We start from the raw sequence: 12,738 nt of genomic DNA, 5'->3' as shown, positions 1-12,738 counted from the left end.
AGTGTATATCACAATTCTGACATTTTTCTCGCAATTGCGACTTTATCTCACAATTCTGACTTTTTCAAGCAATTGCGAGTTTATCTCACAATTTTATGACTTTTTCAAGTAATTACACATTTTATATCTCACAATTCAGACTTTTTCAGAGTTGAGATATCTGTTTTGAGATATCAACACGCAGTTAATGAAGATAATTGTGTCTCTTAATCTGCATATTTTCAATTGTGTGAGTACAATACACAAAACCACAAACACCCTTTTCATTACACAAAATAAGTGTTTCATCTTTATAAACGTTTCATTCATAGTAACTGCCTTTCATAAAGCTCTTACTATCAAACTTTTGATTTGCATCTCTTCTCGTTCAGTTTAATACATTTGTCTGTTATGTAATCCACTGATCTTCATTTGGTAAACCTATAGATTTCTATAGATATTGATTATATAGACATTGTTTGCAATTTCCGATATGGATAACCATATGAAATGAATTATTTTTTACATTATAAGCAATTTATCTTAGATTATAAGGTAGGTGTGTGTGTGTGTGTGGCCTGGTAAACTCTACATATGGGGACAAAATGTAGGTGGGACAGAAATATTTGCAATTTGTGAATAGAGCAGAATAGAGTATAAGGGAGTGGAAATAGTCAATGACGGTGTAACATCAGACTGATCAGAAATCAGAAGAAGGGAGACAGATGGTATCAAATATAGCATTTTACATTACAGTGGCCATGTGATATTGTAAACAGATTACCATGGTAGAGACTGCCACATTACTGTAACTCACCCTTATAAAGCTCAACTACAGTAGATTCAGTCATATGGCACAGTGAGAACATTTATTGGCAGCAAACTCTGTTATAGCAGCTCATGGTTGTGCCATAACTTTATCACACCTTTTGATAACACACTGAATACTATCACAAACATCATGGATATAAAATTACATAAGTTATGTAATGTAAGTGTATTTTCTAATGAGGCATATGTAGCCTGTGTTACTGTAGATAATTCAGCAACGAGGGAGATTTGAAACATGTATCTTTCATTGTTTGCTGTTGGATGAACTGATTGCTAAAAGTACTAAACTGAAAGAAGATCACACTGTTGTGTTTTGGTGATTAAACCAAATGTTCTCATTACATATTACAATAATCTTGTGTTTGAAACAATGATTATGTGGACTGAAAATATGTGCAACTGAATGAAAGCATGAGATCAGGTTTTGAAAGAATGACTAGCTGTGTGATCAGTTTGGATTTTTGTACTAAGAGTTTTGAAAATATACATCTTACTTGTGAAAATAGGAACAAAGCGAATAAAAAAAATTGTAAATACCAGAGTTTTATTGTTGTGACTATGACTAAAGTAATTAGCATATTTTAGCAGTCACTATGGTTACTGTGGTACATTTTTGCAAGGGATTCATATAGCATTTTAAATCTTTTTGCCCTTAATCTAGTCGGTTACCAGGTTCAATCCCGTTGCATGTCCACTAAAACCCATAACAATGTGCAAATTGCTGCATAACTAGCAAAAAAATTAAGCAATACAGTACAAGAGGACATGATATAGGGTGCAAAGACTTCAATCTCTTTAGTTGTTTACTGTATTTTCACAATATTGTATGGTTTTATTACTTATTTTTATTCTGTTATGAATACCCTTTAATAAAGAGTTAATTTATTACTCAAGTGTATTAAGTGCATTGCAAGACACTCATGAAAATGTAGCATGTTGTGGTTTTCAAGTGCTCGTTTTGTGTGTTCTCAGAGTTTGGGAATGCCTGGGCCAATGAGAACATCTTTTCGGTCACTGAGGGAATTATTTGGTTTCGTTACCATAATTACCTGGCCTCCAAACTCTATAAGGAACACCCCTCTTGGTCAGACGAAGAGCTTTTCCAAAATGCCCGAAAGAGGGTTATTGCCACATTTCAGGTAAAGCAAATAGTCCTCAATTACTGACTCACTTCATGTAACAGCATAGGTGCCAATTTGGAGGGATGTAGCGCAGTATCCTTCACTTCACACTTCCTCTGAACACCAGCGTATGAATATAGATGATATTAGTCTAGATTTCTGAAGGTGTATGTGTTTTATCTTCCTTCAGAATATTGCATTCTATGAGTGGCTTCCGGCCTATCTGGGAAAACCTGTGACTTCCTATCCAGGTGAGAGTTGTGTGTGTGTTTGAATGTGCATATGCTGAAGTAATCTGTGGTCTGTACTGAAAGTAGAATCTGAGTTCAATTCACTTCCACTCATATATCACTTTAAAGTGCCCCCATTATGCTTTTTCTGATAGTATTTTTCATGTAGTGTTTAATACAGATGTTTGTGAATGTAGAAGGTCTGCAAAGATCAAAGTGCAGATAAATGGAGTTATTGTTTCCCAAAAGAACTGCCTGAAATGAGTCGTCAGTAATTCCAGTCTTACTTCCTGTTTGAATCTACGTATGTTTGTAACACATGTCAGCATATGGCCTTCATTGGCCAACAACATCTACTTTGACCCTCAAACACTGTAGTTGTAGTTGAGGCCTGGAAGAGTTTAGTTAGTGTTGTTGACATATCAAGAAGATGCTGTTTTCTGCACTGAGAAAGCAAATTGACTTCACATGAACTTCCAAAGGGTGAGGACTCTGGCTCAAATAGATAAAAGCGACGCCATCATTATGGTGCGTTCACACCGGATGCGATTGACGCGATTCGCGCGGGTGATTTACATGTTAAGTCAATGCAGAGACGCGAAATGGCATTCTGCGGTGCGAATTGAACGTTTTGAACGCGTAATTTGTGTAAATCGCTCAAGTTGAAAAATCTGAACTTTGGCGGATATTCGCGCCGCATTAACCAATCAGGAGCTTGCTCTAGTAGTGACAACAATGAAGAGAAAATCTGTATATTAATATCTGGTTCAGACAATATGATTATCACTGTGATAACATTAAATGACATGAAACACAACCCAGTCTCTTTTTGTTAAATGCAAGTTTATGTGTAATCAATAATACAAAAGTATAAGTAAAAGGTATAATAAGCTATACAAGAAATAAAGCAAACAATTCAGTCAAACATTCAAGGTCAGTGTTAGTCGGCTACAACTGCAACGTACAGTTATAGCCTAAAAATATAAAGTAATGAAACTTCTCTTTGCCCTCAGCCTAAACGATTTGCCAGGGAACAAATTATAGATCCATGAGACCAAAGATCGCCCGTTACATATACACACGACGAATTATAGCTTGAGACACCACAGAGACATCAGAGCCAGCGGCAGATGGCAGAAGGACTGGCCGAGGAAAGGCTGCTGTCGCTGGCGTTGACGAGCACTGAGCACCGCTGGTCGCCTGGATCTCACAACTCCGGAAATGCCAGATAAAATGTTCAAATAGGCACTCTTTATATAAATAAACCACAGATTTGAGCTTTAAACAACTACATTATTGACTGAAAAAGTCTTAAAACTACGTTTTGTCACACATTAACAGTACATTTTAACAAAAAAAGACATGTAAACACAGCCCATGTCAGCCATTTCTCAACGAGACGAGCCGGCTGGCAGAAGCCCCTCCCATGACGCGAATTCGCGTCTGTTGTGCAGTGAATGTCACACGCGAATGAAGCGAGTAAACTCAAAATGTTCAAGCGTCCACCTTCGCGCCAATAGCACGATTTATTCGCGTCAATCACGTCCGGTGTGAACGCCACATTACTGTTCGTATCGCTGTGTATCAAGTGCTAATGAAGACCAATCACAACAGACTGGTACCATCTGACCAATCAGAGCAGACTAGACCAATTAAAACAGACTGGGCCATCTGACCAATCAGAGTAGAGTAGACCAATCACAACAGACTGGGCCATCTGACCAATCAGAGTAGAGTAGACCAATCACAACAGACTGGGCCATCTGACCAATCAGAGTAGAGTAGACCAATCACAACAGACTGGGCCATCTGACCAATCAGAGCAGAGTAGACCAATCACAACAGACTGGGCCATCTGGCCAATCAGAGCAGAGTAGACAAATCACAACAGACTGGGCCATCTGACCAATCAGAGCAGAGTAGACCAATCACAACAGACTGGGCCATCTGACCAATCAGAGCAGAGTAGACAAATCACAACAGACTGGGCCATCTGGCCAATCACAGCAGAGTAGACCAATCTCAACAGACTGGGCCATCTGACCAATCACAGCAGAGTAGACCAATCTCAACAGACTGGGCCATCTGACCAATCACAGCAGAGTAGAACAATCTAGGAACCTTTAAAATATAATATAGGGGCAATTTAATAATTATTATTATTTTTTATTTACAATTTAATTTAATTGAGCCACTTTACAAATTATTTATAGAATTATTAGTCTATTATTGTGATATATCAAGTGAAATGAACTGTGGCTGGTCGCTTCACATGTGGGTCAGACAGCCTCTTCCTGTTTAATGGGAGGTTTGAGGGCAGAATATGCTGCAAAGGGAGCAGACTTTATGCCGCAAGTCAAAGGTTGGCTAATTCGTGGTCTGTTAAAATATCTCTTGTGGTTTGCGTAACGTGCAGTTGACAGCATGCAGTCGGCATATATACGTCATTACAGGTTAACAGACGCCAAGCATGTCATTTCTGTTGAGTGCAGTATTGCAGCACTGTAGTAACTTAACTGAATATTACTGTGTGTTATTGTAAACTCATAAAAAACTTATAATGGCTCTACTTTAGTTATATCACTCATTGGTTTTAATTTGGCTGATGAAAAATATACTGAAAAATATTAGCTAATAACGGAATATATCATATGAGTTGGATCACACAGCGCTGCTCTCGTTCTGTCCTTCTGCAGGTTATCAGAAACATGTTGATCCAGGGATCTCTGCTGAGTTTGAAGCCGCTGCTGTGAGGTTTGGACTGACTCTTGCGCCACCTGGTGTTTATAAAAGGTACATTTCTCCATTACTCTCTTTTGTAAAATGCACCTGATCAGTTGAAAGCCTTTTTGGCTGTTCTGCTGCTAAATGTTTGTTTCCAGGATTCATCAGTGAATAGAAAGTTCAAAAGAACAACGTTGATTTGAAATAGAAACTGTAGTATACATATAAAATCCTCAATTGTATCTGAAATGGTGTTGAAATGTTGATTTTGGGGATTCAGAAACAGGACGTGCCACTATAAAAGTGCTGTGAACAACGATGCAAGTAAATCTCCTGGCCTGCGTTTATGCAACACCTTCTGGAACCGAAATGTGAGTCATACAGACGGGGTTTGGTTTGGATTATGCGACCATATAATTAAAAATTTCATACATGCTGGCTTGGTACTAAAATTATGCCTGGTTTTGTCCCAAAGGATTTCTTTATTATACAACCCCAAATCAGAAAAAGCTGGGACAGTATGGAAAACGCAAAAAAAAAACAAAAGAAGTGATTTCTAAATTTACTTTGACTTGTATTTCATTGCAGACAATATGAACACAAAATATTTCATGTTTTGTCTGGTCAACTTCATGTCATTTGTAAATATGCATCCTTTCCTGTCATTCAGACCTGCAACACATTTCAAAAAAAGTTGGGACAGGAGCAATTTAGGGCTAGTAATGAGATAAAATGGTTAAATAATGATGTGATTTGAAACAGGTGATGTCAACAGGTGATTGTAATAATGATTTAGTACAAAAGCAGCATCCAAGAAAGGTCTAATCCTTTAGGAGCAAAGATGGGCCGAGGATCACCAGTTTGCCAACAAATACGTGAGAAAATTGTTTAAAAACATGTTTAAAAACAATGTTCCTCAAAGAAAGATAGGAAGAGATTTGGATATTTCACATTCAACAGTGCATAACATAATTAAAAGATTCAAGGAATCTGGAGGAATTTCAGTGCGTAAAGGACAAGGGCGCAAGCCTAAGCTGAACAACCGTGATCTCCGATCCCTCAGGCGGCACTGCATCAAGAATCGTCATTCATCTATAAGCGATATCACCACATGGGCTCAGGACTACTTTGGCAAACCTTTGTCAAGTACCACAATACGTAGTTACATCCACAAATGCCTGTTAAAACTGTACTGTGCCAAAAGGAAGCCCTATGTTAACAGTGTCCAGAAGCACCGTCGACTTCTCTGGGCTCGGAGGCATCTGGGATGGACAATCACACAGTGGAAACGTGTACTGTGGTCAGATGAATCAGTATTTGAGGTATTTTTTTGGAGGAATGGACGCCGTGTGCTCCGGACCAAAGAAGAAAAGGATCATCCAGACTGTTACCAGCAACAAGTCCAAAAGCCAGGGTCTGTCATGGTATGGGGTTGTGTCAGTGCCCTTGGCAAAGGTAACTTGCACTTCTGTGAAGGCACCATTAATGCTGAAAAGTACATAGAGATTTTGGAGCATAATATGCTGCCTTCAAGAAGACATCTTTTCCAGGGACGTCCATGCATATTTCAACAAGACAATGCAAAACCACATTCTGCACACATTACAAAGTCCTGGCTGCGGAGGAAGAGGGTACGGGTACTTGACTGGCCTGCCTGCAGTCCTGACCTGTCTCCAATAGAGAATGTGAGGTGCATTATGAAGCGCAAAATGCGACAACGAAGACCCAGTACTGTTGCCCACCTTAAGACTTGTTTGCAGGAAGAATGGGACAAAATTACACCTGAAACACTTCATCACTTGGTGTCTTCAGTCCCTAAACGTCTTTTAAGGAATGGCAACATTACAAAGTGGTAAATGCTTTACTGTCCCAACTTTTTTTTAAATGTGTTGCAGGTCTGAATGACAGGAAAGGATGCATATTTACAAATGACATGAAGTTGAACAGACAAAACATGAAATATTTTTTGTTCATATTGTCTGCAATGAAATACAAGTCAAAGTAAATTTAGAAATCACTTCTTCTTTTTTTATTTGCGTTTTCCATACTGTCCCAACTTTTTCTGATTTGGGGTTGTACAATTGTATCATTTATTTGTTATTTATTCATCTAGTTAAATACAATATTTGTTTAGAAATTATTTTAATTAAAATGTTTAAATAATTACATTAATATATCATTAAGTTATATTTTATATCAAGTTATATATGTTTCAGAATCCAAACCTGCAGTCCAGTCGGGATGTAGATGAGCTAATAATGGGCATGGCTTCTCAGATCGCTGAGCGAGAGGACAACATCATTGTTGAGGATTTGAGAGGTTGGTTTTTCTTTTGATTAATTGAAAGTTGGCATGAAACGGAAGTTGCGATAGTCTTTTATGCCCTATTGTGAATTACACTATATTGACAAAAGTATTGGGACACTCCTCCAAATCATTGAGTTCAGGTGTTCCAATCACTTCCATGGCCAAAAGTGTGTAAAATCAAGCACTCGGCATGCAGACGCTTCTACAAACATTTGTGAAAGAATGGCTCGCTCTCAGGAGCTCAGTGAATTCAAGGGTGGTTCCATCCGTGAAATTTCCTCACTACTAAATATTCCACGGTCAACTGTTAGTGGTATTATAACAAAGTGGAAGCAATTGGGAACAACAGCAACTCAGCCACGAAGTGATAGGCCACGTAAAATCACAGAGCGGGGTCAGCACATGCTGAGGTACACAGTGCGCAGAAGTCGCCAACTTTCTGCAGAGTCAATAGCTACAGACCTCCAAACTTCATGTGGCCTTCAGATTAGCTCAAGTACAGGGCGTCCCAAAACCTTTGGCAATATAGTGTATATCTGAATGAAATGGCTTCTCGGACAACAAAAATGTAGAGCGGGGCTTGATTTTGTCAGTTGGGAATTGATTGGATGGTTGTGATTTGCTATTGGTCGATGTCATGTGAGTGACAGGTCTGTCTTCACACAAGTAAACGCATCATCAGAGAAGAGATGTCACTGCAAGAGAGAAGGGGAAGTGATTTTGAGTAAAGGTTATAAGGGCACATAAGTAAATAAAAATATGTGCCCTGATAAATAATTTATAATAAATACTGTATTCCATAAAAAACAAGTCAAATTCATCTTCTCTGTTCGTTTTCTCCATTAGATTACATGTACGGCCCCTTGCGATTCTCACGCTCCGATGCAGTGGTTTTATCCATCCAGAGGGGGCGTGATTTTGGGCTGCCCAGTTATAACCAGATCAGAGGGGCCCTCAACATGCGGCCGGTCAACACCTGGGAGGAGATCAATCCTAAACTGAATAACACACAGGTGCTGCTTACAGTATCAATGGCATGAACCATCAGCAAACATCTCGATAAAAACTACCCGAAACCTCCTGTATTGTATCGGTGTTGTTTGCACTCACAAGTGCCACTCATTCAAATGCAAAGTGTTCTTTCTCTTTAATTAAATCTCTTTTCGCTGCTTTTCAGCTGTTAAGGGAACTTGCAGAGTTATATGAAAATGACACCTCCAGACTAGAGCTATTTGTGGGCGGCCTACTAGAAACACAGGAAGGACCAGGTCCAGTGTTTTCCGCCATCATCCTGGACCAGTTTGAACGCATAAGGAACGCTGATCGCTTCTGGTTTGAGAACAGACAAAACGGGTGGGAAACTTTCCAGTGATGATTGCATAAAAAACAACCATGTCAATTTGGTCAGACGAGCACACGTAAAAGGTTTTTCTGGCTAAGCATTAGCTGTTCTTCCTCTCAGGTTGTTCACTGTGGAGGAGGTCCAAGCCATACAGAACACCACATTTCATGATGTCCTTCTGGACGTCACCAGTGCAGAGGAGGGCGACATTCAAAAGAACGTGTTCTTCTGGGTGGATGGTAATAAGCTACCCACACACATTAACATATTCCACTCACACACAAAATCGTATTGAAAAGTCTTGGTTGGTTTATTTTGGGCTTTTTTTACAGGCGATCCCTGCCCCCAGCCTCAGCCAATCAGAGCCACCGATCTTCACCCCTGCACAAAGGCCTTCTCTGCGAGTTACTTTGACAACAGCAGCAAAGCTGGTTTTGGCGCAACAGTGGTGGTGCTCTTCCTGTTTCCTGTTGGTCAGTGTTATTCATAATCCAATCAGCAGTAAGGGGCGTGTCCACTCTTGAGGGAGGGGTTGCCTTTGCTGCATAGAATGTTTGTCAATTTGGGGGCGGGTCTATCAAGATAGGGGTGTGATCCTTTTGGGTCGGGGCGTGTTTGTTTTGGTGATATATAAATATCAACAGTTTCTCAGAAATCGTTTACTGCACCTTTAAACTATAATCGAATTATAATTTCATGTATTTAGTTCAGACAATTGCATTTTATATAATAGTATTCATAATAGTAAATAATAGTATTGTATTTACTAATAATGATGTATTTTAATCTTTAGTCTTTTATTTTCTTGTTATGAAGTAAAAAATGTACTATTTATTTATTTATATTTTTATTTATTGTGTTTTTTGTAGATTTTTTTTTCATTTAAAGGTGCAGTGTGTAGTATTTATGAGGATCTACCGACAGAAATGCAATATAAGGCCGCGTCAACAATTGACGTCTTTTTTAAAGCTGTCAGCGTCTGTTTTACATTATAATCCTATGGAGTAAACCGTGTTTTCAAAAAAGTCATGAGCGCTTTTTTAAACGCCAATGCAAACGTCTTTTTCCGCAGCTCAGCGCGTCTTTTAAAGTTGAAAAAAGTTAAACTTTTCTGATAAAAACGCCCTACGTCAAGCGCCCTTTTTGACAGCTGACCAATGATAAGCGAGTAGCAAGACCTGAAAGTGGAGAAGGTTATCTCTGTATGTATATTTTAGTCTACAATAAAACGAAAAATGTCTTAAAACACAACCCTGCCTGTAAATGTGGTTCAGACAAGTGTGCATATACAGTGGGGCAAAAAAGTATTTAGTCAGCCACCAATTGTGCATGTTCTCCCACTTAAAAAGATGAGAGAGGCTTGTAATTTTCATCATAGGTACACTTCAACTATGAGAGACAGAATGAGAAAAAAAATCCAGAAAATCACATTGTCTGATTTTTAAAGAATTTATTTGCAAATTATGGTGGAATATAAGTATTTGGTCAATAGCAAAAGTTCATCTCAATACTTTGTTTTATACCCTTTGTTTGCAATAACAGAGGTCAAACGTTTTCTGTAAGTCTCCACAAGGTTTTTACACGCTGTTGCTGGTAGCTTGGCCCATTCCTCCATGCAGATCTCCTCTAGAGCAGTGATGTTTTGGGGCTGTCGCTGGGAAACACGGATTTTCAACTCTCTCCAAAGATTTTCTATGGGGTTGAGATCTGGAGACTGGCTAGGCCACTCCAGGACCTTGAAATGCTTCTTACGAAGCCACTCCTTTGTTGCCCGGGCGGTGTGTTTGGGATCATTGTCATGCTGAAAGACCCAGCCACTTTTCATCTTCAATGCCCTTGCTGATGGAAGGAGGTTTTTACTCAAAATCTCACGATACATGGCCCCATTCATTCTTTCCTTTACACGGATCAGTCATCCTGGTCCCTTTGCAGAAAAACAGCCCCAAAGCATGATGTTTCCACCCCATTTACTAAAAGAGTGCTCTTGTCAACTTTTTCTTGTCAAAAAACGTCAAGCCTAATATACATCACTTTGTTTTCAGTGGTGTATAAAGACCTTACATAATGTACCGTTATGTTTTTATTACCTTAGAATGAGCCATTTCTATATACATACACCGCGGGTTAAGAGTGAAGTAACCCTTTTGCGGCACCATGTTTCTACAGTGGCCCTAAACGGACAAACTTCTCTTCAGAGCGCTAGTCATTCTCTGCTCTCTCCGACGACAACATCTTTGTCCTGTGTCGGCCACCGTAGCTTCTCTGTGCTTCGAAAGGGAGGAGCGAGCGATTGCAATTCACAACCTCACTGCTAGATGGCGCTAAAATTTACACACTGCACCTTTAAAAAATGTAATACAATAAATGATTTCACTTTCAATGTTTTGTTTGCCAAAAAGTTACCTGCTTGTTAATATAATGCATATGCCACTCAAGCATTTTTCAACACTCATACTTTTTCTGATCTGTCGACAGTAAGCTACATAGTAGCTTGCGTAGTTGCTCGTGTTCGGACAGCCAGATACAAACGATTCCAAAGGAAGCGCAGAGGTTCCACAAGAGACAAGGAACCTGTACATGGAACTTCTGGTCAGTAACATCAATGTCTCATTGGCCTGATATGCCAATGAAGATGAGTTTATTCAATTCTGGGGGTTTTTTTTGGTTGGTGTTCAGCTAAAGAGTGGTTGGGGCACAACGCGGCACCCCGACAAGTCACACTTGCGTTCAACGAGAAGAAAGTATTCCAGACCTTTGATGAGAACGGCTCTCCTCTCAGCTCTCACAGTTTGGGCAATCAAGAGCACCTGAATGTGATAATATCCAATGACCATCAGCATCGCGCTCTACTCTTGAAGATCCCCAAAGAGTATGATCTGGTAAGAATTTGGTAGTTCGCTCTGTTGTCATCATGCAACGAATGCTCAATAAGACATTACATTTCTGGCCGAAAGGTTTTGTTCTTTGAGGACGTTGGTCAGAGGTCTGAGTTCTTAAATCACCTGAGGTCTGAGGTGGAGGGCAGAATTCAGAGTGTAACTGTGATGGAAATGAGTGAGAAAGAAATACTTAGAGATGCAGTGACCAGAGAAGAGAGGGAAAAGATTGTGGAGACGTTCTTCAAGCATGCTTTTTCGAAGGTATGTGTTTCTGTTGTTTCTTCATATGTATAAAAGGTAATTTTGTCCTCATTCCACTGGCAATGTGTCACAAAGGTGAGGGGTAGCACCTTAATTGACTTTTTTGACTCTAGGTCTTGGACATTAATAAAAGTGATGCAGGAGACTTGAGCAATAGGACCCGAGAAGCTTTACAGTGTGAGCTCACGCGAGTTGAATTTGCCGGTGTGTTTGGTCTGAAGCCTGACTCGCTCTTTGTAGAGTCTATGTTTACACTGGCTGATAAGGACGGTAACGGATATCTTTCCTTTCAAGAGTTCCTGGATGTTCTTGTCATTTTTATGACAGGTGAGTTTGTTCAGATCTGTTATATTGTAGTTTAGTGTTAATGTGTGACTTATAGCCTCTGTTCCATAAATGTTGTTACGATATCACCATTTTACAAAAAACTACAAAGCTACACCGCTACAATGTTACAGTGTTACATTACGATGATACAATGCTACAAGATTACCTTGTTAGGATGTTACAGTTTTACCATTTTAAACTGTTACAATGTTACAGTGTTACAATGCTATGAGGTTCCCTTATTACATAGTTAGGATGTTACAGTTTTACCATTTTAAACTGTTACAATGTTACAGTGTTACAATGCTATGAGGTTCCCTTATTACATAGTTAGGATGTTACAGTTTTACAGTGTTGTGATAATAAGGTAAAATTGCAAAACTGTAACATTGTAACATCACAACACTGTAAAACTGTAACATCCTAACTATGTAATAAGGAAACATTGAAAAACAGTTGTAACAGTTGAATTGTAACACTGTAACATCATAATACTGTAATATTGTAAAACAGTAACATTGTAACATGATGTTACAGTGCTATTAAGTTGCCTTGTTACATTGTTATGTTACAGTTTTTAAAATGTTAAACTGTTACAATTTTACAGTGTTATGATGTTACAGTATTACTATTGTAAAATGCTACAAAATTACCTTATCACATAGTTAGGATGTTACATTTTTACAATTCTACAGTGTTACAATGTTAAAATGCTACAAAATTCCTTGTTACATTGT

General features: G+C 38.9%; 1 protein-coding gene across 1 annotated transcript in view; it reads left to right on the top strand.

The window, feature by feature from the left end:
* The window catches only part of duox (dual oxidase), a gene marked incomplete at its 5' end in the record, with an annotated part of 38,994 nt that overhangs the window by 6,286 nt on the left and 19,970 nt on the right, over nt 1-12,738 (top strand). Inside the window, 13 exons of the mRNA XM_079808788.1 lie at nt 1,783-1,949; nt 2,122-2,182; nt 4,858-4,954; nt 5,166-5,256; nt 7,102-7,204; nt 8,039-8,205; nt 8,370-8,545; nt 8,655-8,773; nt 8,867-9,007; nt 11,010-11,123; nt 11,211-11,413; nt 11,489-11,674; nt 11,788-12,001. Coding sequence (XP_079664914.1) covers nt 1,783-1,949; nt 2,122-2,182; nt 4,858-4,954; nt 5,166-5,256; nt 7,102-7,204; nt 8,039-8,205; nt 8,370-8,545; nt 8,655-8,773; nt 8,867-9,007; nt 11,010-11,123; nt 11,211-11,413; nt 11,489-11,674; nt 11,788-12,001 — 1,839 coding nt within the window. The remainder of the gene's footprint in view (nt 1-1,782; nt 1,950-2,121; nt 2,183-4,857; nt 4,955-5,165; nt 5,257-7,101; nt 7,205-8,038; nt 8,206-8,369; nt 8,546-8,654; nt 8,774-8,866; nt 9,008-11,009; nt 11,124-11,210; nt 11,414-11,488; nt 11,675-11,787; nt 12,002-12,738) is intronic.

This window comes from Gobio gobio (genome assembly GCF_949357685.1).
Source record: "Gobio gobio genome assembly, chromosome: 25".
In the NCBI taxonomy this organism is placed as follows: domain Eukaryota; kingdom Metazoa; phylum Chordata; class Actinopteri; order Cypriniformes; family Gobionidae; genus Gobio; species Gobio gobio.
The sequence above is the reverse complement of the archived record's forward strand: the minus strand, read 5'-3'. Positions and strand labels throughout refer to the sequence as shown.